At 42.7% G+C, this 27,189-nt stretch overlaps 1 protein-coding gene and 1 pseudogene across 1 annotated transcript in view; both read left to right on the plus strand.

The window, feature by feature from the left end:
• The window catches only part of Lama4 (laminin subunit alpha 4), a 141,075-nt gene that overhangs the window by 73,621 nt on the left and 40,265 nt on the right, over nt 1-27,189 (plus strand). The window contains exons 10-16 of the mRNA NM_001309447.1: nt 736-903; nt 3,197-3,390; nt 10,177-10,293; nt 14,370-14,518; nt 17,905-18,046; nt 19,058-19,154; nt 25,199-25,315. Of these exons, the coding sequence (NP_001296376.1) occupies nt 736-903; nt 3,197-3,390; nt 10,177-10,293; nt 14,370-14,518; nt 17,905-18,046; nt 19,058-19,154; nt 25,199-25,315 (984 nt within the window). The remainder of the gene's footprint in view (nt 1-735; nt 904-3,196; nt 3,391-10,176; nt 10,294-14,369; nt 14,519-17,904; nt 18,047-19,057; nt 19,155-25,198; nt 25,316-27,189) is intronic.
• Nucleotides 22,608-23,590, plus strand: LOC102550544 (M-phase phosphoprotein 6-like; annotated as a pseudogene).

Raw genomic sequence — 27,189 nt, forward strand, 5'->3', positions numbered from 1 at the left:
GTTTAAGCAAGTTACCTAATCTCTCTAAGCTTCAATGGCCCCCTTGGTTCTAAAATCTTCAGCCTACATCAGATGTAGGGCAAACAGACTTGAAGTCAAATGGCCCAGTCTTGAAAATATTCACAGAAGGCAAATAGAAAAGCCATGTTATCTGTATGCATGCGTGTATCTACATATATGACTTTGTATATATAATGTATATATTATTCAGGAAAAATATGTATAAGCAAAACGATCACACAATAATTTTTTTTAATCTCTTTACTAGCTTGATCGTAAAATTCTCTGGAAGGCTCAATTACAAATGTACTCTCGTTTTGGCTTAGAGCTTTGTTTTGCTAAGTCAATGATGACTAAATTGGAATTAATATCCCCACCGCATGCTTCAAGTGACAGGAGACACTGCCAAACATTTTTTTCCAAGCCAAGTATTTCTGTAAAATGTTGAGCAAAGTCCTCAGAGTATGAGTGTTCTCGAATCACCATGGATACCGGATGAGCATAGAGCCAAGTCAGACTCTGGGGCAGCCCATTCCCATTCCCAGAGTGGTTTCCTCAGGTTGGCCTCTCTCCTCATCCTGCCCTCTCATGCTGACACCAGCACTCACAGCATAGTACCAGCCCAGCCTGGGAATGAGCTCTCTTTCCTGTAGGGTCAGTCCCAAGCCTTGCCACCAGATTGCACAGCCCTGAGCATCCTTTGCCTGTTCCTGCTCACCATGTTCTTCTTCCTAGAAATCAATAGCAAGATGCTTTACTATGGAGAGAATCAGGAACTTGGCCCTGAGGAAATTGCGGAGAAGCTGGTGTTGGCCCAGAAAATGCTGGATGAGATCCGAAGCCGGCAGCCATTCCTCACCCATCGGGAGCTTGTGGATGAGGAGGCAGATGAAGTCCAGGAATGTACGTGTCTTCCACCCCTGGCCAACACAGCATATGTCCTCTCTCTCCTAGTGGGACCAGGAAAGGACAGCAAGGCGCAGAGCAACATTTGGTCAAACAACTAAGTCTCCTCATTCAGAGCTGTATAGAATCTATGCCCAGCCTGAGGACTCATTCTGGAAAACTTGAAATTGTTTTTGATCGAGAGTTTTTGATGCAGGACCAGCTTAGAGAATTCTATGCAGAATCTTCCTAGCTTTTACTGCTGTGGAGAGAGAACAAAGAAGTAGAAGTTGGTGGAGAAAAGAAATAAAAATAAACTTCCCAAGCCTATGCTGAAAGAAATTTTATAGAAAATGTCAACAGTGTTGATGTTCTGATGGCCCTGACTTTTGATAAGTTTTTATCTCCAATAGACACATGGCCTGTCCTTAATTATAAGTATAAACACTACACAAAGTAGTAGTATTAGATGCCTGATTGGTGGCTATAGAGCTCATCAATGCTACCTGCCAATATACCCTGAGTGAATTCATTTTAAACCATAGCTATCTATTTGATCCTGATTTTATGGGGTGCTTATTCAGGCTGATCTCAACCTTCATGCTGACCTCTAGTCTATGTGGCATAGGTGAAATTCACCCATGTGACTTTCATGCTAGGACTAAGCAGGCAGGCTGGGCCTCTCCCTCCGTGTAGAGTCTTTGTCTCTTGGAAGATAGCATGTACTTGTCCACAGGCAGGGGAGCCTGCTGAGAGGGGAAGAATAGACCTTCAAGGGCTCCTTATGCCTGGGCTTGGAACTCAGTCACATCACATCTGTCCTCTCGGTCAGGACCAGCCTGGACTCAAAGGGCAAAATTGGTTACATTCTCAGTGAGAAAAGTTGCAAGGAATCCACACATTCAAGCAAAGGAAATTACAGATTTCAAATCAGATTTTAGCAGTTACTGGTATCTCAAAATACTTCCACTCCTATATCAGAATTGTAGATTCCATCGCTAGATCTTAATACATTAATAGAGATTGATTGGTAAATTAATAAAAATATAAATTGAAAAGTTACTGGTTTGAATTTATACCTTAGCTATTTTTGCTTACATTGTTGTCGCTTTTAAATTTTCTGTATTTTATTTTGCACATTTGAAAATCCATGATAGGAAGGGGCCTGAGAGCTTTATTAGATTGTAGGGGAGTCGATGGGGCTGCAACGGTTAAAGAGCACGAGTCGTCTTCCCACAGATGCCGCCCCGCCGACCTTTGTTATCCATTATTGTAGCTATCAGAGAAGGCAGTTATTGGCATAAAGGTTCATTGTAACAACAAACAAAGTGTTAGCATCAAAGAGAAGGACAGGAGAAGTCCAGGCCCGTGAGGAGAGCTGGAACTCCAGCTTCAGAGCCAGATGTTCCCAAGTTCCTTGACTATTTTGAAATTTAACCAGACTGCCCCATGGAAAAAAGACCAATTACTTCTCTCTCTCTCTCTCTCTCTCTCTCTCTCTCTCTCTCTCTCTCTCTCTCTCCCTCTCCCTCTCCCTCTCCCTCTCTCTCTCTCTCCTTCTCTCTCTCCCTCTCTCCCTTTCCCTCTCTCTCTCTCTCTCTCTCTCTCTCTCTCTCTCTCTCTCTCTCAGTCTCCTGGAATATGTAACTGCATTTAAACCTTTTTTTTTTTACTGAGTCAGGAATGTGTATGTTTTCTCATACTAAGGAAAGGAAGGCAAGCTTTAACCAGACTGTCCTTCCCTAGTGAAGTTGGAGGGACCAAGAATCATGGTATCCAATCAATAAACGTGCCTGTGAGCCATGAATGAAGCGTCCATTCAGGGAGACTTTAAGAATATTGAGTCCTTGCTATTTAATATTTATCCCACCCAAAACCTCAGATTGAGTTTGACCTGAGTGGAAGCAGTGGGGTAAAGTGGTCAGAATGAGTGTTATAAACAGATTAGATGTTTGTTCTATTACTACCTAGAAAACATTGGCTATTTTTCATAGGAATAACTATAAGTATGTCCAGTTTTCCTTTGTGAGATAAAGCTATGGATAATCCGGATAATAAGCAGAAAGGTAAAACAGCCTAGACTTTGCACAAAGGGTAATCCTCTTGGAAAATGAATCAAGCCCGTCCTTTAGTTGACAGGTCAGGAGTTCCTAGATCCAAGAGAAAAGCATCTCTCCCTTAACTGGAAATGGTGGGGTTACCTTTGTGACCCTCTCTCCTGTCTCAGTCCCTGAAGCGCCCAGGGCCTGATATTTTTTTTCTACTTTGTGAAGCAGGAGCCCAGACTAAATGTATCTCCACTTCTCCTCAGTGCTGAGCCAAGCTGAGAACTGGCAGAGACTGCACAACGACACCCGCTCTTTACTCCCTGTGGTGTTGGAGCAGCTGGATGACTACAATGCTAAGCTGTCAGACCTCCAGGAATCCATTAACCAGGCCCTTGACCATGTCAGGGATGCAGAAGACATGAACAGAGCCATCACCTCGAAGCAGCGGGACCATGAGGTACAGTGGGCGGCAACTGTAACTGCATGGACAGACTGAACTTACACGTGAAAAACCTTCATATGAAAAAGTGGCTGACATTTGAATGTTGATATACTTACACACTCACATTTTAAATATGGTTACTTTTCTCTAGTGTAAGTTACTACCATATCTGTGCCTTAAATTAAGTCCAACAGTGATAAATAAATGTTTAGTCTTTGCTTGGGTGAGAATGAGGTCTTGTCAGTGCCTCTACTCCTACATGAGGCTATACCGCTTTCTCCAGAGGGAAAAGGATTATTTGACAAACTTACGTCTGCCCAGAACTGTCTTTTGGATATTTGCAGGTTTTAGAAAGTTGTCATTTTTGGAAAGGAATTTTCATGGGCCACTGACAGCAGCTATAAAGAAAGGGAGTTAAACTCAAGCTAAAACCACACAAACACAAAAAGGTGAGGAAAATTCTAAGTCCTCCACAGCTCGCCCAGCCTATCTTTCTCCAGTGCCCACACCCACAGGGCTAGGAAGTGCTGACTGTGTGTCCGCTCCACACGACGCTTGTGATCCCCACCACCACCAGTGAAGAACCATCCTCATAGAAATGACACAAGTAAACTTGGGCATGTTTGTAAAACTTAGGCTAAAAAACAAAGTAGACAAGTAAAAATGGCCAGTAGCAAATCCAGGAGTTCATTTGAGTATTTTATTGTCAATAAGATCAACTTAAACTTGGTCCACTGATGAGATTTTCAGTTGCCATTGCTCCTCAATAGATTGTTGTAAAAGTTACACACACACACACACACACACACACACACACACACACACACACACACAAACTGGCTCGCACCACATTTTTCTAACAGGAGCAAACTCTTATTCACTATTTTTTTAGAATAATAGTAGCCAGTGTAGCATTTAGTGAATGGATGTACGTACAACAAACTTGTTAGTAAAGCCTAAACTATTGTTTAAAGGTAGCCACTGGAGTCTACCTGCCCTTCAACTTCCTATTTGCCTATTCCACATGCAGTCAACCACACGACCCTCCAGTTTTACCAGCTAAGCAATTTCTGTCTGCTGTTCCTCTACAATTTCTTTTCTTCTGACCCTCGCCGTTTCCCAGCCCATTACCTTGTTCTATTTCTCCTCCATCCCTCCACTCCTTCAGACCACCCTCCCCACCCTGCGGAGAGTACCCCATCCACTAACAGTTCTCTTGCTCTTACTTAAAGTTCTCCATTGTTTCTTTGCCACCTATAATGATGTATGGACGCTAAATCTGTGGACCACTGGATGGATTACAACGTAAGTTTGGAGGTTCATGGTAGTCACTTCCAAAAGAAAACCAAATAAAAGGACATTTTGATTCCAGTCTTGCATAAGTGCTTGAGGCTGACCTTTATTGTAGAGCAGCATTGCCACACATATCTAGGCACATATCTAATTCCACAGACAGAAGAGCCATTGGTTACTTATAATATATATTTACACTACATCTTCAATAAACTCTAGTGCGATCTGAGAAAGAAAACCATAGCAGCTCGCAATTGGAAAGTCCTAAGATATTTTCGTCAAATCAATGAATTTTTACTGACACGTTGATTTGTACCAGGAGTTATGATGGGTGGTTTAGGGTTCAGAGATGAAGGGTTCCGTGGTAGTGTGGAGCTTCTAGCTTAGAGGGATGGTTGGTCCATTCACAGACAACCACAATAGAGAAACACAGCTATGTGCCTGGCATTTTGGGATTGCCTCTGCAGGAAGAAGGAAAGAATGACTAAGGTAGCCAGGGCAAGAGAAAATAAAGGTTGCCTTGTAGGTAGGCAGGGACTGCCTGAGTGGAATGCACGAGCCTAGGAACAGACAAGGCTAAAGAGGCTAATGGGGCAGGTCAAAGAGGGTTCCATAGGCCATGTGAAGAGCTTGGACTCCTATAAAATGGAGCCTTCGAACAAAGTTAACCACTGCACACTTACAAATGTATAATAGGTAACAAGCTAACATACATGCATTAAGCAGAAATATGAAACTTGTGCGAGACATGAGGATCACAGCAAGTCGTCTAACACTTCTAGGAGCTCAATCATAAAGACTTTAAACTGTTTGATATGGAGAGTAAATTGTGAAAAGAAGAAGCTATCAGCCCAGACCATGCCCCGCCAGACAAGGACTTAGGAGACCACCTAGAAGACCCAAACACAGCCGTAGAAGGAAGGTTTCATTACAGGACCAAAGAAGCTAAGATCTGCCTTGGTGTATTCGCAAACCCTATGGGGTTCTCTTTTCCAACTGTGAGCTGTCAATCTCAGAAAGGGCTTGTCTTCTTCATGGACCTTTACTAGAGAACCCATTCTAGTATGTTGTGAGCCACCGTACTCAGTTCTCCACTGACTTATTTTTAGGGTTCCGTAATCTCCACAACCAGTAAGAGTGGCCCACCATGGGCTGAAGATTAACGCACAGGCATGCATGACCAGCTGCTGCACTAGGATTTGGCAAATACTGACATGTGTCAGGACTTTGTCATGAGCAGTAAGTGAACACTGCCATCTGGGCAAAGTGACTTCAGTTCTAAAAGTAAACGCACGCCAATCTAGTGCTTAATTAAAACTTTCTTACGCACATTTTTAGAAAACCCCCACGGATGTGGATATCGGGAATTTGGCGTTGCAGTCGTTTCAGGCAGATGGTAGGCCTCTTTTAGCTCGGTTAAACAAATCCTTCCACTAAGCACAAGTGAACAGCGTGAGCGGAATCTTAGGAAAAGAACAGCAGGGCACACACATTTTAAGCCTCTGTCTGTCTGTCCTGCTGCTGCTGCTGCTGCTGCTGCTGCTGCTGCTGCTGCTGCTGCTGCTGCTGCTGCTGCTTCCTAGCTGATGGTCAGCAAGAGTGTTTCTTGACTCCTATACAAAAGCTGCCTCCCAGATACAGAGGCCATGGAGTTTCCCATCCTTTTTCCTTTGCTCACATGGTTGTGCACAGCTCCCTTATCTAATTCTGTCTAGCCCTTGATCCAGGCTACGTGACTCATTACGTAGCACATCTCACTAAAGTTCTTACATCCTTTTATTCTTGCATCTACTGAGAATTCTATGTAAACTGTGGAAACCACCCACCGCCACATGTCACTCCCATGCATAGACACATATGGGTACACACGCAACACAGTCCTGCCATGAAAACATGGTCAGTTATTTATACACATCAGGTTGGCAGACAGATTCAGGAAGTCCTTCTAAAGCCCAAGTTAAGAAGATGCCCCTCCCTCTTCTGCACCGGTACAGCCATGAATTGTAACAATGCGATTATCTTTAATACGTCTAGGGTATAATCTATGGTCCAGTTTCAAAGATATTACTGAATGTGTGACTTTGTGTCCTCTGTGTGTGTCTGTGCGTGCACGTGCATGGATGTGTGCATTGTGTGTGTGTGCATGTGTCTGTGCATGCATGTGTGCGTGTGTGTGCACCTGTGGTTCACATTTTGTCTATCCCCACTAAAGTCATAAGCACCCAAAAGGCAGTGCTCTTGCTGTGCATGCATTCTGTCTTCCCAGGATCCAACACAATGTCTCACAGGCATCAGTTTTACTGGTCAACAAATGGGTATAAACAGGGATGTAAAGTAGCCTTCCCTGCTGTGTAATCCAGATACCATTTGTGAATACTGATTGTTCTTGCTGATCAATACTTTTTTCAACACTAACCAGACTCCAAAATTACTAAACACTCTTTTTCCTATTTCTCCGTGTTTAAATGTTATGAAATTTTAATTTCTTCCAATGGAAAAAATATTAAATACCAGGTTATAATTTAATTTGAATTTAATTAAGGCCTAGTATTTCAGTTATATAGCAGTCTTTCCTTTAACAGGAGTGAATTTGAATGAGTGAAACCTTATTGGAATTTGATTCTACACTTTAAAATATGATTTTAAATTTTTCTTGAAATTATACCGCCCAGTTTTTTTCCTGTAAGTAATTAATTGTAGAGGTGGCATCAAGGCCATGGTCTTATGCATGGTAGGAACATGTTCTACTACTGAGTAATAGCCCTAGCCCCACACTTAAGAACTTTTTGGCAAAATATTTTTTCTTTTACTGAAAATAATTTTTCCTCACATAAAATGTGCTGATTATGATTCCCCTTCCCTCTACCCCTCACAGTTCCTCCCTGACTCCCCTCTCTTATGGATCTATTGCTGTCTGTCTCTCATTAGAAAGCAAACCAGTTTCTAAGGGAATAGTAATAAGATAAAATATGACATAATATGATCAATAAAAACTAACATTGGAATAGGACTAAACAAACAGAAGGAAACGAGTCCAAGAAACTAATATAGACAGAGAAACCCACTCGTTCACACATTTGGGAAACCCATAAAACCTCTAAGTTGGAAACCACAATATATACACAAAGAATATGTACGGTAAAAATAGAGAAAAAAATATATGTTATATAAATAACATATGTGTGTTATATCATACATAATTTCTATATAACACATATGTTGTATATATCATCTATATAATTTTATATATAACATATATATTAAGATATTTTTTACTATCAAAAGAAAAACTCTGACATAATGTTATGAGACACCCAACATAACATTAGGAGGCAAGGAACCTCTAAAGATGTGGTGATTTTTTTCTGTTGGCCGTCTAACCACTGAGCATACAGCCTACCCCTAAGAGTAGTTTGTTTCCTCAATGAGGCTCCCTTGGAGAAAACAAAATTCTCACTTACAGTATTTATCCATTGGAGAAAGCTTGTGTCCTTTTCTCCTTGCACATCTAAGAGCACAGCTGGTGCAGAATAGTACAGGCCCTGTGCATGGGCCTCTGTCTGCGAATTCCTGTGTTCGTGTTGATTTATACAACTCTGTCCCCTCTGGTTCTTTCACTCTTTCTGCCTCCTCTTCCTTAGGGTTCCCTGATCCCCGAGAGGAGAGATTTGATGAGGTATTCTGTTTAGAGCTGAGTGTTCCAAGGTCTGCATATTGTCTGGCTGGGGGCCTCTGTATTTGTTCCCATCTGCCTCGGGAGGAAGCTTCCGTGATGATGTCTGAGCGAGGCACTGAGCTAGGAATACAGCACAGTGTCATGAGGAGTCACTGTACTGCTATGTTCTCTTAATAGAACAGCAATATTTGGCCTTACCCTAAGCCTCTGGGCTGTCTAAGCCTCAAGTATTGTATCACCCAAGCAGTGTCAGATGTGGGTTCCATCTCGTGGGATGGGCCTTAAATCGAATCAGATATTGTTTGGTTACTCCCACAAGCTACTTTCCACTACTATACTGGAAAATCTTGCAGGCAGGATGCCATTGTAGATCACTGGCTTTGTGGCTGGGTTGACGTTTATGCTTCTCTTCTGATAGCATATAGAACACTTTCCTATATCAACGACACTACTGGCTTGTTAGGGTGAAGACTCTATCTAGGCATCAGCTCAATTTCTCCCATTCAGTGAGTTGTATTGTTTTTGGCAATGGGACCTTCCAATCCGTTTATGAAGAGCCACCTGTTGTCATGGCAACAATGTGGACTTTAGGTGTTTCCCATGGGACCCCTTTGGCCTACAACTCAATTAGATGTAACTGATTCCTGATACTAGAATTTTAATTTAATGACAAGAGATGTCCAGTTGTGGCTCTGTCTCCCCATTATTGGGCGATTTCATTCACACCTTCCTATGTGTAGAATCTTTCCATATAGCCTTCTCATGTGGCTCTTAATCTTGAGCTGTCTCTTCTCATATTCCCGCTCTCCTCCTCCTCCTCCTCCCTTCCCACCCCACAAGTTCCTCCCATTCAATTCACACTTCAACTCTTTTTATTACTCTGAAGTATAATTTGAGATCAGGGATATTGATTATTCTAGCAGGTTTTCTTCTGGACCGTTTTTAGCTATCTTGGTGTTTGTGTGCGAACATGCGCGCATGCGTGCCTGCGTGTTTCCATGTGGAGCTGAAAATTGCCCTTACAAGGTCTGTGAGGAACTGTGTTGGAATTTTGATAAGAATTGCATTGAATCTGTACATACGTTTGGTGGTATGGCCCTTTTCGCTTAATCAATCCTATCAACCATGAGCATGGAAAATCTTTCCATCTTCTAATTTCTCAGCTTCTCTCTTCAATCTCTTAAAGTTGTTGTTTTTTTTTTAAATCACAAAAGTCTTTCACTCGTTTGGTTAGCATTACCCCAAGATATTTCATATTATTTGAGGCTATTGTGAAGGGTGTTGTTTCCCTGATTCCTTCGTCAGCCCATTTGTTGCTTGTATACAGAAGGACTACTGATTTTTTTGTGAGTCATTTCTTTATCCAACTATTTTGCTGAAAGTGCTTATCAGCTGTGGGTGTTTACCAGTGGCATTTTTAGGGTCTCTTGTGTTTTTAATCATATCATTTGCAAATAAAGATAACTTCGATTTCTTCCCTTCTGGCTTGTATCCCCTTGATCTCCTTCAGTTGTCTTGTTGCTCTAACTAGAACTTCCAGTACTGTACTAAACATATGGACAACCTTAGGCTGTTCCTGGTTTTAGTTGAATTACTTTTGATTTTCTCTCCATTTAGGTTGATGTTGGCTATGGGCTTGCTGTAAACTGCCTTTCTTATGTGGCAATGTCTCTTGTATCCCTAATCTCTCCAGAACTTTTGTCAGGAATGGATGTTGGATTTTATCAAAGGCCATTTCTGCATCCAATGAGATGGTCATGTAGTTTTTGTCCTTCAGGGATTTTTTTTTAGTGGTGCACAATAACGTCCTCTCTCTTTCGATTTCCTTCTAGAAACAACACGAGAGAGTGAAGGAACAGATGGAGGCCGTGGGCACCTCTCTGAGTTTGTCTGCAGACTCTCTCATCACACCTCGGCTCACTCTTGAGGAACTTGATGAGATAATAAAGGTAAGGACATACCTTGATTGCTCAGGCTTGCCATGATAGCAATTTTGAATAGCAGCTCAGTGTCACATTAACCCAATTCAATTCAAGTTAGTAGGATTGTGAAATAATATCAGGCGTAGGAACCTCTAGTTTCTTGTATTACACAGTAGCTGCTAGCCCACACAGCTACTTAAATTTCAGTTTCATAAAATTAAGTAAAATTAGAAATTCTATTTTGTTTGAATCAGCTGCATTTCACACCCTCAAGAGCCTCATGTGGCTGGCAGTTTTGACAGCACAGATACAGTCAGAGTAAATCTATTAAAGTACTTGATATAGTTCTTCCCTACGTGCTCTACCTAGGAAGCTATCGAACAAACCAAATTATCCAATCAATAAATAAACTCATAAATTAAACAGACCATCCTTAACAGAAGAAAAAGTGTTCAACATTCTTAACTATCAGGGAATGCAAATTAAAACCACTTTGAGAATCCATCCCATGCCAATCAAAACGACTATCATCAAGAAAACAAACAAAAGCAGGATGTGGGGGAAATTAACCTTATTCACTACCCACTGGGAATGTAAAATCGTGCAGCCACTACAGACTAGAACTACCATATGACCCAGCTGGACCCCTCTTGGTTATAAAATTGAAGGACTAAGTCAACATACCAAAAAGATCCTTGGAGATCTTCCACTACTCACAATAGATACCAGATGAGGCCCACCTAGATATCCATCAACAGTTAATTAGGAAGAAATAAAGGAAAATGAGATCATGGTATTTGCAAGAGAATGACTAGATCTCGAGACCATTATATGAAGTGGAATAAGCCAGATGTTAGGGTGGGCCAACTCAAAGCCCTGGATCTGGGCCTGGGAAGTCTCTGAGTCAGTCAGTCTGCCAGCTCTCCCACACCCATACCATGGGTGTGATCTCTCCATCAATGCCTCACTTAGCTCATCCAAGGCCACAACTAGCAAGGGACAGAACCAGCTCTTCCCACTCTCATGCCCTCAGAGCTGGCTCACCCTCACCCACCCCATGATGGCCAACTCTACTGTGCTGCCCAGGCAAGGTGCAGGTGAGGGGCAGGGATAGCTCTCCCACTCAGCTCTTCTGCCTGCCATAGGTGGCAAGGGGCAAAGCAGAGCATCCCTCCCTCATCTACATCACTATGTGTCAGACGAGTGTTGGGGCCAGCTTTCCAATGCTCACTCCTTGAGTCTGACTCACCCATGCCCCAACAGTCAAGGTCAGCTCTATGGTGCTACCCAGATGAGGGGCAGGGCTGGCTCTCCTGAGTGGGGCAGCCAGTGAGGGGAAGGAACAGTGTTCCTGCTTTCATGACCCCAAGGCCAGCTCTCCTGTTTGAGTAGGTAGTAAGGGGTGAAGGTGGAAGAGGGCATCAGTCTCTCATCCATGTCACTGCACAGCAAACAAGTGAGTGACAAGGCCAGCTCTCCCATGGGGAGACTCTTCTTCGACTCCAGCAACCAGAGTCAGCTCTGCTGGCCCACTCTCCTGAGTACTGCAGCGGGTGAGGGGTGGTGTCAGCTCTCATGCTCTCACACCCTCAGGGCCAGCTCTCCCAGGATGCCAGGTGAGGAATGGGGCCAGTTCTGCACAGCCCTCAAACATCAACATGTTCCTGAATGGCAGCACAGACTATGGATGTCTGTGGTAGTAACAGACTCCTGCAGCTTCAGGGCCATGGACCCAGATGTGGCCCTCAGTGGCAGCACAGGCCAGAACCTCACCATAGCCATAGGTGGCATCACTGGTAACTCACATCAGGCTGTTCCTCCCTACCCTCGAGTCTCCAGTTCTGCCTCTCTTTGTTGTGCCCATATCCTTCTGCTTCTCTTTCTCTTCCATTTCTCCACCACTTACTTGCTCCTCTTAGTGGTTCCCAGGGTCTCTGGGTGTCTGGGGTCGTCTCAGGAGTGCTATGCACTGCCCAGGCAGGGTGGCACCAGAAAGGGGTCATCTCAAACATGTCACCCACTCTTATGCTGCTGCTGTCTAGCTCTAATTGCCTTGTGTCCCCTGTGAGGTGGAAACGGAAGCACCTAAGAGATGCATTTGCCACCAACGCAGCCCTTCTAGATGCATTCCCAATCTGTTAGCAGAAACATTGCTTTACAATATAATCAAGCTGTATCGTTCCTTCTGCTGAACTTCCAGTGACGCTACAAATCAGAACCATACTCTGCCGTGACACGCGAGACACTATGTGACCTAGCTCTCACCCACCTGTCTGACCTCATGCTTTAGCATACTCTCCTCCTCACTCACAACACAGCAGCTCATCAAATTCATTTTTTCAAACACCCCATTGAGTCCTCGATCAAGACCTGTGTGCCTACTGTCCCTAGCTCTTTAAATGGCACATATCTTCATGGCTAGTTAATCCACGAGGTCCTCTTACCTCCAGCCACTGTCCACCCCACCCTACATGTTGCGTGTTGTTCAAAGTCTCTTCTGCTTTCTAAAATTAGCTTGTCCACGTTTGTGATCATCGCTGTCTGTGCCGTCTCCCCTCAATCGCAGCCCCTGAAAGCAGCAACAGTGTTCTATCTCTTCTCCAAGAGTGTCGGGCAGCCATGGACTAGGCGCAGAGTAGACATTTGTTAAAAGAATAATAAGATAGTGAGTGAGCGTGGAATGCCAGTGGTATTTTTTTTCCTGTTTATATCATTCAAAACAATGTGACCATCCAAATGGCTGAAGGCTTAATACGACTTCTAAGAAATGAATTTTGTGTGGTAGAAACTGTGCTCCAGTCTAGAGGCACAAAAACAAGTTGAACTCGGTTTCTGACTGCTAAGCATTTGTAATGTCACGTAAGAGTTCGCAATATCATGATCGAATGATCATGTAAATGATTACAGTAGAGTGAGGGTGGATAACAGAATACGAGAGCAACTAGCTCGCCCAAGAAGTTAGGAATTCCTTCAGAAGGGGAGCGATAGCTGAGCTGAATTCAGAAGGATGAGAACTCCAAGTAGATTCCTGCGGTTTAGAAAGGAAAGACATTGGGGTTGGGGACTTAGCTCAGTGGTAGAGCGCTTGCCTAGCAAGCACAAGGCCCTGGGTTCAGTCCCCAGCTCCGAAAAAAAAAAGAAAAAAAAAAAAGGAAAGACATTCCAGAATGGGGAAATACTATGTACAGCAGTCAGGGGAAAAAAATACATACAGCCTAAAGAGAACCAGTTAGACAAGGTTGGTCTATTAGCTATAGTGGAGAAAGCTGATTAAATTGGCAGAGAACAAAATGAATCAGATTAATATGGAGCTATGACAGAAACAGCAAGGCTCTGATTCTGAGGAGGAAAACAGTATAAAAGTCACCTTTCCTGCAAGGTGGCAGATGAATAAAAAGCCAGAAAGACCCAGCTCCTAGAGAAATACTGGCCACTCAAGCAAACCTTCCCAGCCACTTTCTCACTGTGCCCTATGAGGAAAGAAGGTTTACTTTATTGATAAATTTAGGTAGAATAACGGTAGAGGCCCTGCTCAGCTCCAGGACAGAAGCTGAGGGCAGAAAGTCCATTTCCTTGTGTTCTTCCATAATAAAGCCCTTTGGGCACAAAGGCCTCTAGGGGTCGCATTGCCTGACCAGATAGATTAACCGTACTTCTTAAATTGAGTACCAGTTTCCAGTTAGCTGAGATCTGGAGGCATACTTCCACCTCAGCTGGACAGATACAAGGCTACATGCTCGGTCTCTGTATTTGTGTATTTCCCAACTTATTTAGAAATTGGATGCTGGAGAGAAGGGCTCCCTGATGGTAGATTCCCCCAGAGAGATTTTCCATGAATAGAAAGGTGGTGGACTAATAGGCTCTAAACGTGGGGCCAACAGAAGCCATACATTTAGTTTCGTTTTTAGAGAAGACATAGAGTGCTTCTGCATGATGAGGAAGCAATCCAAAGGGGTTGAAGAGGCAGGAGTACACAAATCCTCCTCACAGTAATGTAAGCCTGAACATGACAAGAGGAAAATGGTCAGTTCTGTTGTTATCTGGGGAGACTGCTCTATGGTCCTCTAGACCCAAGTCCTTTCATTTGGTTTTTCTTTCTCTAGAATGCATCTGGAATTTATGCAGAGATAGATGGAGCCAAAAACGAACTACAGGGGAAACTGTCCAACCTGAGTAACCTCAGTCATGATTTGGTCCAAGAAGCTGTGGACCACGCGTACAACCTCCAACAGGAAGCCAACGAGCTAAGCAGGTAACGTCGCAATTTTAGAAATGCAAATATTGGGGGCTGGAGAGATGGCTCAGTGGTTAGAGCACTGACTGCTCTCCCAGAGGTCCTGAGTTCAATTCCCAGCAACCACATGGTGGCTCACAAACCATCGGTAATGGGATCCCACGCCCTCTTCTGGTGTGTCTGAAGAGAGCAATAGTGTACTGACATACATAAAATAAATAAGTCTTCTTTAAAAATAAAATAAAGCTTTTAAAAAAAGGAAATGCAAATATTTCCGGGGGCATTTGTATTCAATTGATATGGCTTTCCATACCAGAGTCACTAGGATACAACAAGTAGGCTGGGGTTGGCTTTGCTTGACTGCTGATTGGTTTGTTAATTGTTTCCTCAGAGCCAGTCATCAGTTTTGTGCAATTGTTTCTGGGAGACATTTTTTTTTAAAGTCTTCGAGACTAGAAACCTGTGCTCTAGGCAAGGGTACAAGTTCTACAATAAGGTGACCGGGGCAAGAAAACCCTGCTTATTTTATAGATAGCATTTACTTTCTGAACCCCAGTATCATAAGTCAAGCTGGTTAGGAGTTAGCATGACAACTGACTCCTGCTAAATACTCAACTTCCTGCGGTGCTCAGCAGGAAGTGTTTAATTTAACTCGTGTTAAGAGAAAAAAAATATATATCAATTGACAATTTCCTTCGTAGCCCCTAGAAAAGAGTCACATACCCTTTGGCCACTCAGTGAATGTTAATTGAAGTAAGTAAATCTCGAGGTCATTAAAAGAACAGGCACCCGGAAGGGTCAAGGGTAAGGACCCAAGATTAATGTCCATTCTAAATTCACACCATCCCTTAATGCCTCCTCCCCACAAATTTCAAACATCACTCCTGACTGAGAAGGGTGAGGGGTATGGAAGGTCCTAGCAATGGCAGCACTGGTGTAGTACAGTGTGGTGTTCAGTGTGGTGCCCTGTCCCTAGGAAGTGTGCTGTGAGTGAAAGCAATAAAAGGGACTTAGACAAAGGTCTCAGTTCTGATGACATCGCAGATCGGTCGATTATTAGTTTTGAGCCATCCTCTGGCTCTCCCACAATTCCTTCCTCTGGACACCACCCATGCCCCACTGGCAGGCACACATGGCACCGTTCTCTAAATGTCCTTTTGCAGTGGTGGTGCAATGGGGTCGGTGGAAGTTACTGCCTATTTCACTTGCTCCACAGGCACAAATGTCAATCGACCTGACGCCATGTTCCTGACTCAATCTATTCATGGAGACATTAAAAATTTATAAACCTTCACCCTCAAAATGTAAACATTGAAAATTCCTCAACACTTGTCTGGTGTACAGACTATTTTTTTCCTGTATCTCTTTTTGTGGGATAGGGAGCTTGTCCTGTTGTGTTTTGCCTGGCTTTGTTTTGTTTTGTTTTGTTACCAAGTCTCTCGTAGCTTACCCTGGCTTCCAACTCTGTATAGCCAAGGCCCACATTGAATTTTTGATCCCCCTGCCTTTCCCTCGCAAGGGCTAAGATGACCAGTGTGTGCTGCTGTACTGTGGTGTGCATCGTTGGGGATGAAACCCAGGCATTATGAATGCTAGGTGCTTTGTATTTGTTTGTTTAGATTTCGTGCACAAAACCTTGGAGTCTTACTCTTCAGTCTAGGCTGGCTTGAAACTCCTGGCAATCCTCCTGCCTCCGCTTTCCGGATGCTGAGATTACAGGCACGATATCCTTTTCTCTTGTCTCCTTTCTTCATATTTTACTCTTGGAGCCATTTCTAAGGATTGGTCCCAGGGAGGGAAGGTACAGAGCATGTAGAAGAGACACACCTTCATATAGCATGACTCCTGCCATAATTGATTCTTTTCTCTAGCAAAATTAAGCTCTGTTTCATGACTACAATAACCTGAAGACTGTATCATTTTATTGTCTTTATTTCTTTCGTGCTGATTTGAAAAACTTAAAAGGAACCATTTTTGTGGATCCTTACTGCGCCCGTTGGGAAAGTCAGCCCTGCTACAGGGGAGATTGGGGGATGATGGACTTAAACAATGAGAGGAGTAGCTGAGGAAACATAGAGGAAGTTGTTCAGCCTCAGAGCAAACTGAGCTTGAGTCAGAAAGTGGAGACTAAGAAAGAGATGACTGTGCTTATCAGTTCTGTAATTGGAAAAGAACTGGGTAGGATCCGCAGCGTCTGGTAGTCTAGGCATAGACAGTCATCATTTGCAGGGTATTGGTGATATTAGCTGTGAGTGTTTGGGACTGGGAGAAAATAAGGAGAATCAGTAAAACAGAGGAATTAGAATGAGCTGTGAAAGGGAGAGTGGTGTTGACATGACAGAGGAGTGAAAAGTGTTGGTTAGCCAGGCATGACAGTGCAGACCTTTAATCCCAGCACCAGGCAACAGAGGTGGGCTGAGTTCAAGGCCAGCCACATCTATATAGTGAGCTCCAGAACAACCAGGGCTATGTAAAGAGACCCTGTCTCAGAGATAGAGATAGAGATAGAGATAGAGAGAGAGAGAGAGAGAGAGAGAGAGAGAGAGAGAGAGGATTATTGGTCAGAAAACTGAACGTTATAATACAATTTCTAAGTCCAGTTCAGAAGTGGTTTAAGTATAACTGTAAATCCTGAAGTTCAGAAGATACAAACACAGGATGCCAATCATTTACACACTTGGTCCTTGCTATGCCTGTGTGAATCCTTAGAAGATATGTGGTTATTCACCTTTGTACGTGAGAACACGGATGTGATAGGTTCTCTGTGAGTGTTCCCTGAACCCTACCCAAACTGCAGAGAACGTGGTGTTTCCATACAGAGGGGAGGATAGATTGAGCTACAGCCTGTCTGAGGAATCAGACAGACCTTAACCCACCACTGTGTGCCTGGCAAGCTCTTCTGTACCCTCCCCAGGCTGCACCCGCCCTGGTCTACACCCTTTCCGGGGCGGGCCTTCTAGAGTGACAGCTAGGTCAAGAGTGGGTAGCAGCATAGGCCTTTGTCCAACCTGTACCACTTAAATAAACCTTTGTAAAGAGGGACAGGGGACTCTTAAAATCACCATTCCTATTTTTAGCAGCTACTGCCAAGCAACAGCTGCCATGAGCCGAAAGGGGTGACACCTTTGGGGCAGCACAGGAAGATGAATGTGATTGTGATGTACCCCCCAGGAAGGGAGACTCAGGAGAACCTTCCAAGACAGGTGGCTTTGAAAAAAATAAAAAAGGAGGAGGCAGCATCTGTGATCCCTGAAGTATCAAAACGGAACCCTAACAATCGAAATGTAAATAAGAAATACCCAAGTTAATAAAGATGGAGAAAAAAAAAAGGAAAAAAAAGAAACCCTAAATGTGGCTCCGCTTCCTATGGAAATAAGAAAAGTAACAAAATCATTTATTGACAGAAATTTGCACAGTTCAGACATGAATGGGCTGGTGCAGAAGGCTTTGGACGCATCCAATGTCTATGAAAATATCGCCAACTATGTCAGTGAGGCCAACGAAACAGCAGAACTTGCTCTGAATATTACTGATCGAATTTATGACGTGAGTACTCCTTTACCTTGGGGTTTGTTGGGATAGCCCCTCATTCCACTCTGACTTCTCTTCTCCCTTTTTGATGAGCAGATTTCTGTTATCTTTCTTGGTTTTTATACATAAACACCATTGTGTCTTGTTTCTATTTGCCACTGCACCTCATGCTTCCCTACTTCCTAGTGTTTCTTCCTTCCTACATAGCCCCATTCTGATTTGTGTGAGTGTATGTATGTGCTAGAATATCTATATAGAATAACATATACACATATTATAGCTATAGTCTATATAGATATAGAGTATATTATATTTGTGTGTATATGATATAATATACATTTATATCACATAATATGTGTTATATATACACACACACACACACACACACACACACACACACACATATATCTGTCTTGGTTTTCTATCATCATCCCTTAACTATTGACCTTTCAATGAAAAATGTAAGTGTCAGAAAGGTCAGGAGCACTAAGGAAAGAGCATCGTATCCCACAATGGTTTGGTTTTACAAGTTCATCAGGATGAGTCCAGTTTATGAACAAGAGTTCGTTTGTAGATGCTATGTTTCTTGTTTCTCTGTTGGTGGTTTAGTTTCTCGTTTTCTTTTTGCCAAAGTCTCCAGAGAAAACATTGTCAAGCTAAATGCAGAAGATGTCTTAAGATGCATATTCTCTCTCTCTCTCTCTCTCTCTCTCTCTCTCTCTCTCTCTCTCTCTCTCTCTTATCCAGTACTTTCTTTTTAACAAGCCTTGGCCATAGCCTTCTCTGAGATTTGCTGAATTATCCTGGGGGGGGGTAAGGGAACTTAACTTTGCAAACACCAAAGCATTGTTTTCTCCTCTTTCCCTTTGTTCTGGGTTCCGAGCTATGAAAGCGAGGCTATGTGAAGTTTACTTGGTGTTTGACGGATGAATGTCATCATTTCAAATGGCATCACTCCCCCCCGGAAACCACGAGACATTGGCATTTCTCCAGCTGTCCTTACCTCTCTGACCGCTTGTTTTGTAGGCCGTGAGTGGAATTGACACTCAGATCGTTTACCATAAGGATGAAAGCGACAACCTTCTCAATCAAGCCAGAGAGCTGCAAGCAAAGGCGGATTCTAGTAAATATCTCCTTTTTCTCCTCCTTCTATTCGCAGCCACCTTGTGTGAATGTACGCAGGTTTCTAAAAACTAGGCTTGAGGGATAAACAATACTTTGCTAAATAACATCAAGGCTTTATAAAGTTACTAAACAACATACTTGGCATCTCAAAGTAAGTTTTGATTTTTAAGAAGAGTCTCCACGTAGGAAAACTGCATGGGAACACACTTATCCAACATGTGGTGGGAATTCCTGCTAATCGAATGTGCTGGCCAATAGAAAGGTCATAATATTCAAGAAGATCAAATGCACTAAACATGAAAACTATGTTCCCCATAATTCGATCTCTCATTAGTCATCCAGAAGAGTCTTCTGGTCTTTGAATGTGAAGGGAGGGTATTATTCCTATGGGAGTTGGTTTGGGTAACTAGGTACAGCATCCCGGTGAGAGCTGACTGGGATGACAGGAAGCCTCTTGGTTGGGTCTACGCTGCTACAGCTTCTCTGCTGCCATGGATGGCTGTGGGTAAGCCAGCCTAAAGTACACATGGGGGGCTGGAGAGATGGCTCAGTGGTTAAGAGCACTGACTGCTCTTCCAGAGGTCCTGAGTTCAATTCCCAGCAACCACATGGTGGCCCACAACCATCTGTAATGAGATCTGATTCCCTCTTCTGGTGTGTCTGAAGACAGCTACACTGTACTCATATAAATAAAAATTAATAAAAAAATTTAAAAAAAAAAAAGGACACATGGGAAGATGCTGTCCTCACTGCTGTAAAAGCCAGCATGCTGAGAACAGAACAAAGAATGACCTGGTGAAGCAGGGGATCCCTTTAAACCTCAACAACTGAATGGTCCAAGGATGTCATTCAATGGCCCTCATTCCTGAGGTCATGAGCTCATCCCTTAGGCTATTTGAGCATTGGCCAGTGAGTTGGGAAGCATCTCACTGATTTCTAGCTATCCGCTGAAAACAAGCCGAGTTGGAAATGGAGAGCTTTATGAAATTTTATCAGATCAGTTATTCTCAAGTCAACCATGTGCTATCTTTCTGTCTTCTTCTGAAAAAAAAATTTATGTTAGAGAAATGAGCACACTTTGATTTTCATATTCTGCATGCTTAGTACCACAAGGCAACTGATATTTTGTGCTTTCTGGATAGACAAAGGTCATAAGAATGCCATTAATTTTCTCTGTCCTAACAAACCAGAATTCATATTAATGTCTTATAGAGCTAATTCTGAATATGCTTTCTGGAAAATAGAGAGCATACTAGCAATAACAAATTAGGATGGTAACAACAAACTATTTTCAAAGCCAAGTGCTGGCAAATCTGTGTTTTGTTTCTGGTATGGAGAGGGCCAGCATATGGCGAGCCTTACCATCTAGTCTCCTAAGCATTCTTTTCTACTTGCCGATTCTGCCCATGTGTCTCAGTGAATCCAATCATCATCGAGCCACTGGGCCTCCTGAAAACAACCTTCCTGTCTGGGAATAGCATGCCCTCAGAGTCCCATACTTGGTATCCAATATGTCTCCTTCACCAGCTTCTTTGACTGCTTGGCAGATCTGGTCACATGTTTGTTGGTCTCTTTGTTTTGGGTTAAGTTCCTTCCCATGTACAAAGGACAACATAAAGGAGTTAGAGCCACGCGAGTGGTCCTAAACGTGACAGAACTCTCTCCTTAGGGCCACAAGCATGTTTGTGGCATGAGTTCTGATTTTCATGTACTCAGCTAAGTCCTAATACCAGGCTAGCGTTTCTCCATTTTCAAATGGCTTTCTATGATGAGTAACTTTCATTTCTTGGCTGTCTTTCTTTTTCATTGTCCGTAAGAGATTGAACAATCTGGAATAAACCTCTGGAAAGACGGTAGTGTGGCCCATCTGGAAACACTTGCAGCAAAGCGTTTCTTTCTATAAGTTTCCGGCCTCGTATTGTTAGCAAGAGTCCTGAACATAGAGTTCAATGAAGTAGCATTTAATGCAGTCACAGGCCCCCAAACAAAAACTAAATCTCTGTATTGCCTTATGTGAAAGCAGAAACTTTGAAAAAGTGGGAAGGGATGTATGCTGTCACTAACAAGTATGTTAAGTCACTCTTAGAATGCTGGGAAATTCTCGGAACACTAGAGGAAGTGAGTTCCCATTCCTGGTCACACCGTCTTTCCTGACAGTGAAACGGTGATGCTCCACCATGTAGATATCCACTCTACACAGCAGTAACAAAGCACTCAGTGAGTGAGCTAGGAGAGACGGCACCCTGGGGGATGGGGGATGCCGGTTTTTAGAAGCCCACCAGAGGAAACAGAAGGGAAGAAGCGAGGCAACTCACTTAGTATTTGTCAAGAAGTAGAAACCACTAGTTACTGGGAAAACTGGTCTTCAGTTCAGATAAAGAGACACAACTTCACAGCCCACTAGGATTTACTCAAGAATCATCCTAGTTTGGAAATCGTGCCCAGAACCTATTTTTGAGGGAAACAAAAACAAAAACAAACAAACAACCCCCAAAACCTTTCACAAACAATACATAGACTAGATGATCCAGGCCAGTTAACTTGGACATTTAACTCTCCCAGGAAGAAGCCTCCAGGCTCCCAGTGACTTCTTTCGAAATTTTAGAGAAAGTCACCGCTTTTATACCAACACTGGAGACTACATCAAAAGAAATATGCTCCAGTTTTTCTATAAAAGTCAACAAAATGTAAATACCAAAACCTCCGAAGCACACAGAAAAGGGGTAAATGCAAGCCAAATTCTCTTAAAGATACAAACGTCCTAATCAGTCAGGTATGGTGGCTGATGCCTGTGATTCCACGTTCGGGAGGCTACTGAGGCAGGAAGTTGCCTACAAAGCCAAGACCAGCTTAGACTAGAGGACAAGACCCCCAGCTCAAAAAAAATTTTTTTAGCAAATCAAATCCACCACGTATAGAATTGATAGCATATGGTGAAAAACATAAATTTATTATAGGATTTCAAAGGAACATTTAACATATTGTAGCCCACCCACTATATTTACAAACATATGATCATCTCACTATCCACAGGAAATATAAATATATATATGTCATATATATATCTGTCCATTATATATATATATATATATGATGGACAATTCTATAACATGTATCTATAAGTCACATACATATATATTCTGTCCTGTTCTTCCCCTTCTCCAACTCCTCCCAGTTCACCCCTTTCCTACCCACTTCACTTCATTAATAAAACAGCACCCATCCAATATTTTTAAACTCTTAGTAAACAGAGAACAGAAGGAAATTTCCATAATCTACTAAAGAATAATCAAGCAATATTCAGCAAACATGTTCATAATAAAATATTAAAAGGCTCTTCCAGTGAGACTGCAAAGACAGACTATCCCCATTACCGATTCTATACATAAAAAAAAATCTAGCTTCATTTAAAAAAAATAGATGGAAATTAGCATTTTAAAATAACACTGTTTGCGCATGAAGTTCATGCAGAGGGGCCTGGACTCGAAAAACCAGAAACAGCTGGAAGAGGAGGAACAGAAGATGATCAGGGATGAGCACTGGTACCTGGATTTGCCGGAGTTGAAGGAGAAGGAGAGCTTCATCATAGAAGAGCAGAGCTTCTCCCTGTGTGAAGATATTCTCTACGGAAGGATGCCATTCAGAGGCCTTAATCCTGAAGTTGAGAAGTTCATGCTTCTGATGAATTCCAGGAACAGAGTGGCAGCGTCAGAAGAGGAGGAAATACTAGACATTGGAATGTCGAAAGAAGAAATGGCAAGAAGACATGAGAGTTTGGAGGGAACGATTGGGAAAATGTTTGCCAAGAATAGGAAGCCAATGATGAAGAAGATGAAAATGGAAACATAAAAGCCATTAAAATTAAGAAGATGTTCTTAAAGCCCGAAGACTAATATGGACGCCTGTAATCCAGTGGATGCTGTGAGAACAGCATGGTCTGAACTCACCCTCCTGTCCTCGGTACTGGTCCCTTCTAAGGGATGCCTAGGGTTGGAAATGTGCTGTTCTTGAGACAGAAGGATGATGGACGTTCTACATCCTTTTGACGGCATTCAGGGCTTCACATATGTGGGTACACGCCGCTCCCTTGACTTTTGGCCTGATTCTGTGTGAATATACACACAGACAGGGCACACACCTACACCTGCTCTCAGTTACTCTCCAGGAATGAGGATTGGAGACTAATTCTTGCCTTGGTTTTACTGCCCTTACATTTATATTTTACTTTTTGAATCATGTCAAGGCAAATCATTCACTTTGAATTTCAATATTTGAGAACTTTTCAGAAGTGATTGACCAGGAACAGACATGGCTCTCAGCCCAGAGTATTCGCATGCTCATAGGCCTTCTTCATGAGTAGAAGTGTGGGGTTTGTGTATTTTAAACAGTCACCTGGATCTTTTTCTAATGTTCTATAATAAACGTGCTTTATATTTAAAAAAATAATAACACTGTTTGCAATGGCATCAAAGACCTAGGAACATTATTAATAGAATTCAATAAGAGTGGCACATATAAAACCAGAGCATACTACTAAAGGACATAAGGATGCTCTACGGTAGAGCTCAGTACTGTGTGCAATTAATATGCTCAAAAATACAAATAAAATATTGAAGTAAGGGTTAAGAAAAACAATACCATATTCACTGAAAGACCCAACTTTGGGAAACAGACAGTCCTACAGCATGTATCCATGGGAACCATCCAATGCTCGCTGAGACACTGTAACGCTGTGGAGATATAGGTAAACTAATTCTGGAATTTCCTAGGGAGAGGAGAGAGAAAACCCCAGTAGCCAGTCTTGAAAAGTAAGAACAAAGTATCTAAAGGATTACATACATGAGCAACACTAAATGGTCTGAGTGGTGGTGTTTGTACATTTATTTGTATATGTATGATATGTTAATGGTTGATGATTTGTATGATAATTAATCAAAGACAAAATAAACAATAGACGTGACACATGGAAGGAGGAGGAGAAGGTAGAGGAAGGGAACAGTGAGGAGGGCCAGGACATGAGAATACAGGACTGAAGATGCTCAAGCATGTTATATACACGTGTGGAGTGCCACAATGAAATCCATTGTGTTTTGCAATTGGAAGATGCTAATGAAAATGGGGGAAAAAAGATCTCAAGACGTAACTTTATAGCTTTCAAAACAAATATATAGAAATTATAGTACTTTGCCGTGTCACTGGGGAGAATTTAAAAACCACACAATATTTTCACTCATGTGTGCATACCCTCTAGCATACACATATATAGTTAAAAATAAAGTAACTCTTTGCAAAGTGAAGGGACCAGAAAGCTAATAGGACAAACTGTTCTTGCAGAGGATGCAAGGGTGTCTCCCTCTGGTGGCTCACAATCTATAGCCTGAGCTCCAAGGGAGCCAATGCCCTCTGCTGGCCTCTGTGAGCATATACAGTAAGAGACACATGCCCCGCGGAGACACAAACATATACACAGAAATAAAAGTAAAATAAACCTTTAAAACTCGATAACGGCAGACAGAGACTGAGCTCCAAATAGTGGTCATCTCAGGCTAATCATATACAGGGTCCACTCTGTCTTGATGGCATCTACGTGGCTGTATTTCGTGTTCACTGTGTGAAAATTCACCAGGCTGTGCACATATAATCTGTGCCGTGTCTTAGGTACATGACATATATTTATAAAAATTTTATTCAGAGAACTGGGGTGGGGAAGAGTCAGATTCTTTTATAACCAGGCAATCATATAAATAGATTTTTTTTAACTTTATCATTTGTGCTGCTAGACTGTATTAGTCACAGCCTTGCTCTGTTTCTCAAAATATTAGCATCGTGGCATCCTATGTCACCCCAACCGATGTCTCTAGTTTTCTGCTATCCTGTACCTCTTATTCTAAATACCATTTTCCAGAACTGACCATCTGCTTCTGCAGTGCTAGAATAGTGCGTGTGCGTCCGTTATACCAGTCAGAGGTCATGCTGCTGAGACGGAGACGTCTTTCCAGCATCATGGACCTCCTGGTACTTCCCTCTGCTTCTTCTCCACAGGCAGTGACGAGGCCGTGGCTGACACCAGCAGGCGCGTGGGAGGAGCCCTGTGGAGGAAGGGCGCCCTCAGAGACAAACTGACCGAGGCTGTCAAGCAACTCCAGGCAGCAGAGAGAGGTAAGGATGCAGAACTTCAAGGCCCTGCGTGTTTGTCCACGCGTGTAAAACAACCTTGCAAGGGGGATTAAGTGACTCCTGAGTCATCAGCTCCTTTCTCATCTTCACGTATTTGTTCTCTCATAACAAAAAAAAAAAAAAAAAATTCATTACTCTCCCCAAGAACTACCCTTAGAAATAAAGCTGTGACCATATCACCCAGAGATGAGCATTAAACGAAGTGTTTCCTTCCTTCTATGCCCTGCGCTGCATGCGTATGTACGTATGTGTTTGAGTTGGATTGTGCTATTTGTGCTGCTTGGTTACCTCTCTCTCGTCAACATTACTCCTTGCTCGAAGAATGCCCTAATTTGGTCATTGGATATCTCTGGCCCCCACTATAAACAGCATCCTTCTGTTAGATGTCAAGTTGTTCTTATCAAATAAGCAAGGAGAGCAAGGCACCAAGTAGAGAAACAAGAGTGCGTCTGTCTCCTAATCTGGGACTCCAGTCAAGGTGTCTTGAAGGGCTGTGATTGGACGCAGATGTGCCTTCCTCGGTGCAGCAAAAGGCAAGGCACTGCTGCTGGATGTGGGTATTGTGCTGGCATGAGCGGGCCTTGGAACCCAGGAGCCCTGGCCAGGAGAATGTGAATGTGCTGAAAGACCTGATCAGAGCAGCTGATGACTGACTAGACTTTGCCGGGCTCTGTGCTGTGGAGGTCAGAGTCACCATTGACCTTCCAGCTGAAGAGAATCCTGAGGTTAGTCAGGGCTGGGAAACTTTCTCCAACGGGTGCAGCTGATAGGAGGGAGATCCAGGATTCAAACCAATGTCCAGCCAGATCCAGAGCACAGAAGATTAAACAAAGTGTTTCTTCACTTTAAAAACTTTAAGTTAAAATATCAACTAAGTATTTTTTTTTACAAAAGTAACATATTAGCCTTGTAGGGAAAAATGTGAAACCCATATTAGACGGGGGACAAAAGAGGAAAAATCATCTATAATCCCATTATCTAGAAAAAATTGTAATTGTAAACTTACATTATCTTTATTTTAAATGTACAGCTTCTATGTGTGTATAATGTGTGCCTGTGAGAGAGAGAGAGAAAGAGAAAGAGACAGACAGAGAGAGAAAAGAGAGAGTCAGGGGGGGGAGAGAGAGAGAGAGAGAGAGAGCGCACAAGCATATATCATATCATGGCTCCATTGTGCACTTTGAAAGTCAAAGAACAACCACAGGTTCTGACCTTCAAGGTCTGCACTTTTGGAAACAAGATCTCTAGTTCTTGGAACTCTCTGGTCTTGGAACTGGCCTTGATCCTCCTGTTTCTACCTCAAGACTGAGATTACAGCTATGACTCACTACACCTGGCTGTTTTATTGTTTCTGTGAGGTAGGGGTCTTGTCACATAGCCATGGCCCACCTAGAACTCAGTATGTACCCCAGCTAGACTGGCCTCAAACTTGTGGTAATCCTTGCTGCTCCCTGCTGGTCCACAAGCTTCTAGGGATACTCCTGGCTCTACCAGGAGTGGTGGAGAACTGGCTTACAGACGTGTGCTACCACTTCTGGCCTCGTGTGGATTCTGGGCAATCCCATCCCAAATATGTAATACTTTTTTAGTGAGACTTGGATCTTAGCATTAAAGCTTTTCTGAACCACGTTTTTCTTTTGAAAAAGGAAACTTTCCTTAATAATTTACTTCTGTTCTAAATGTAGCATCACTTTTATGGCAGGGGTTCTTCTACAAGAAATTACTTTTCCATAAAAGGAAGAGGTTTTTAATGGCGAAGTGCAGATGTGAGCAAGTCAGAAGCTGAAACTCTGTGGGCATTTTCTGTTGCTTTCTAATCAGATTGCTAACCTAAACAAATATTGAGGTTTCTGGTT

Source organism: Rattus norvegicus, chromosome 20 (genome assembly GCF_036323735.1).
Source record: "Rattus norvegicus strain BN/NHsdMcwi chromosome 20, GRCr8, whole genome shotgun sequence".
Taxonomy (NCBI): Eukaryota; Metazoa; Chordata; class Mammalia; order Rodentia; family Muridae; genus Rattus; species Rattus norvegicus.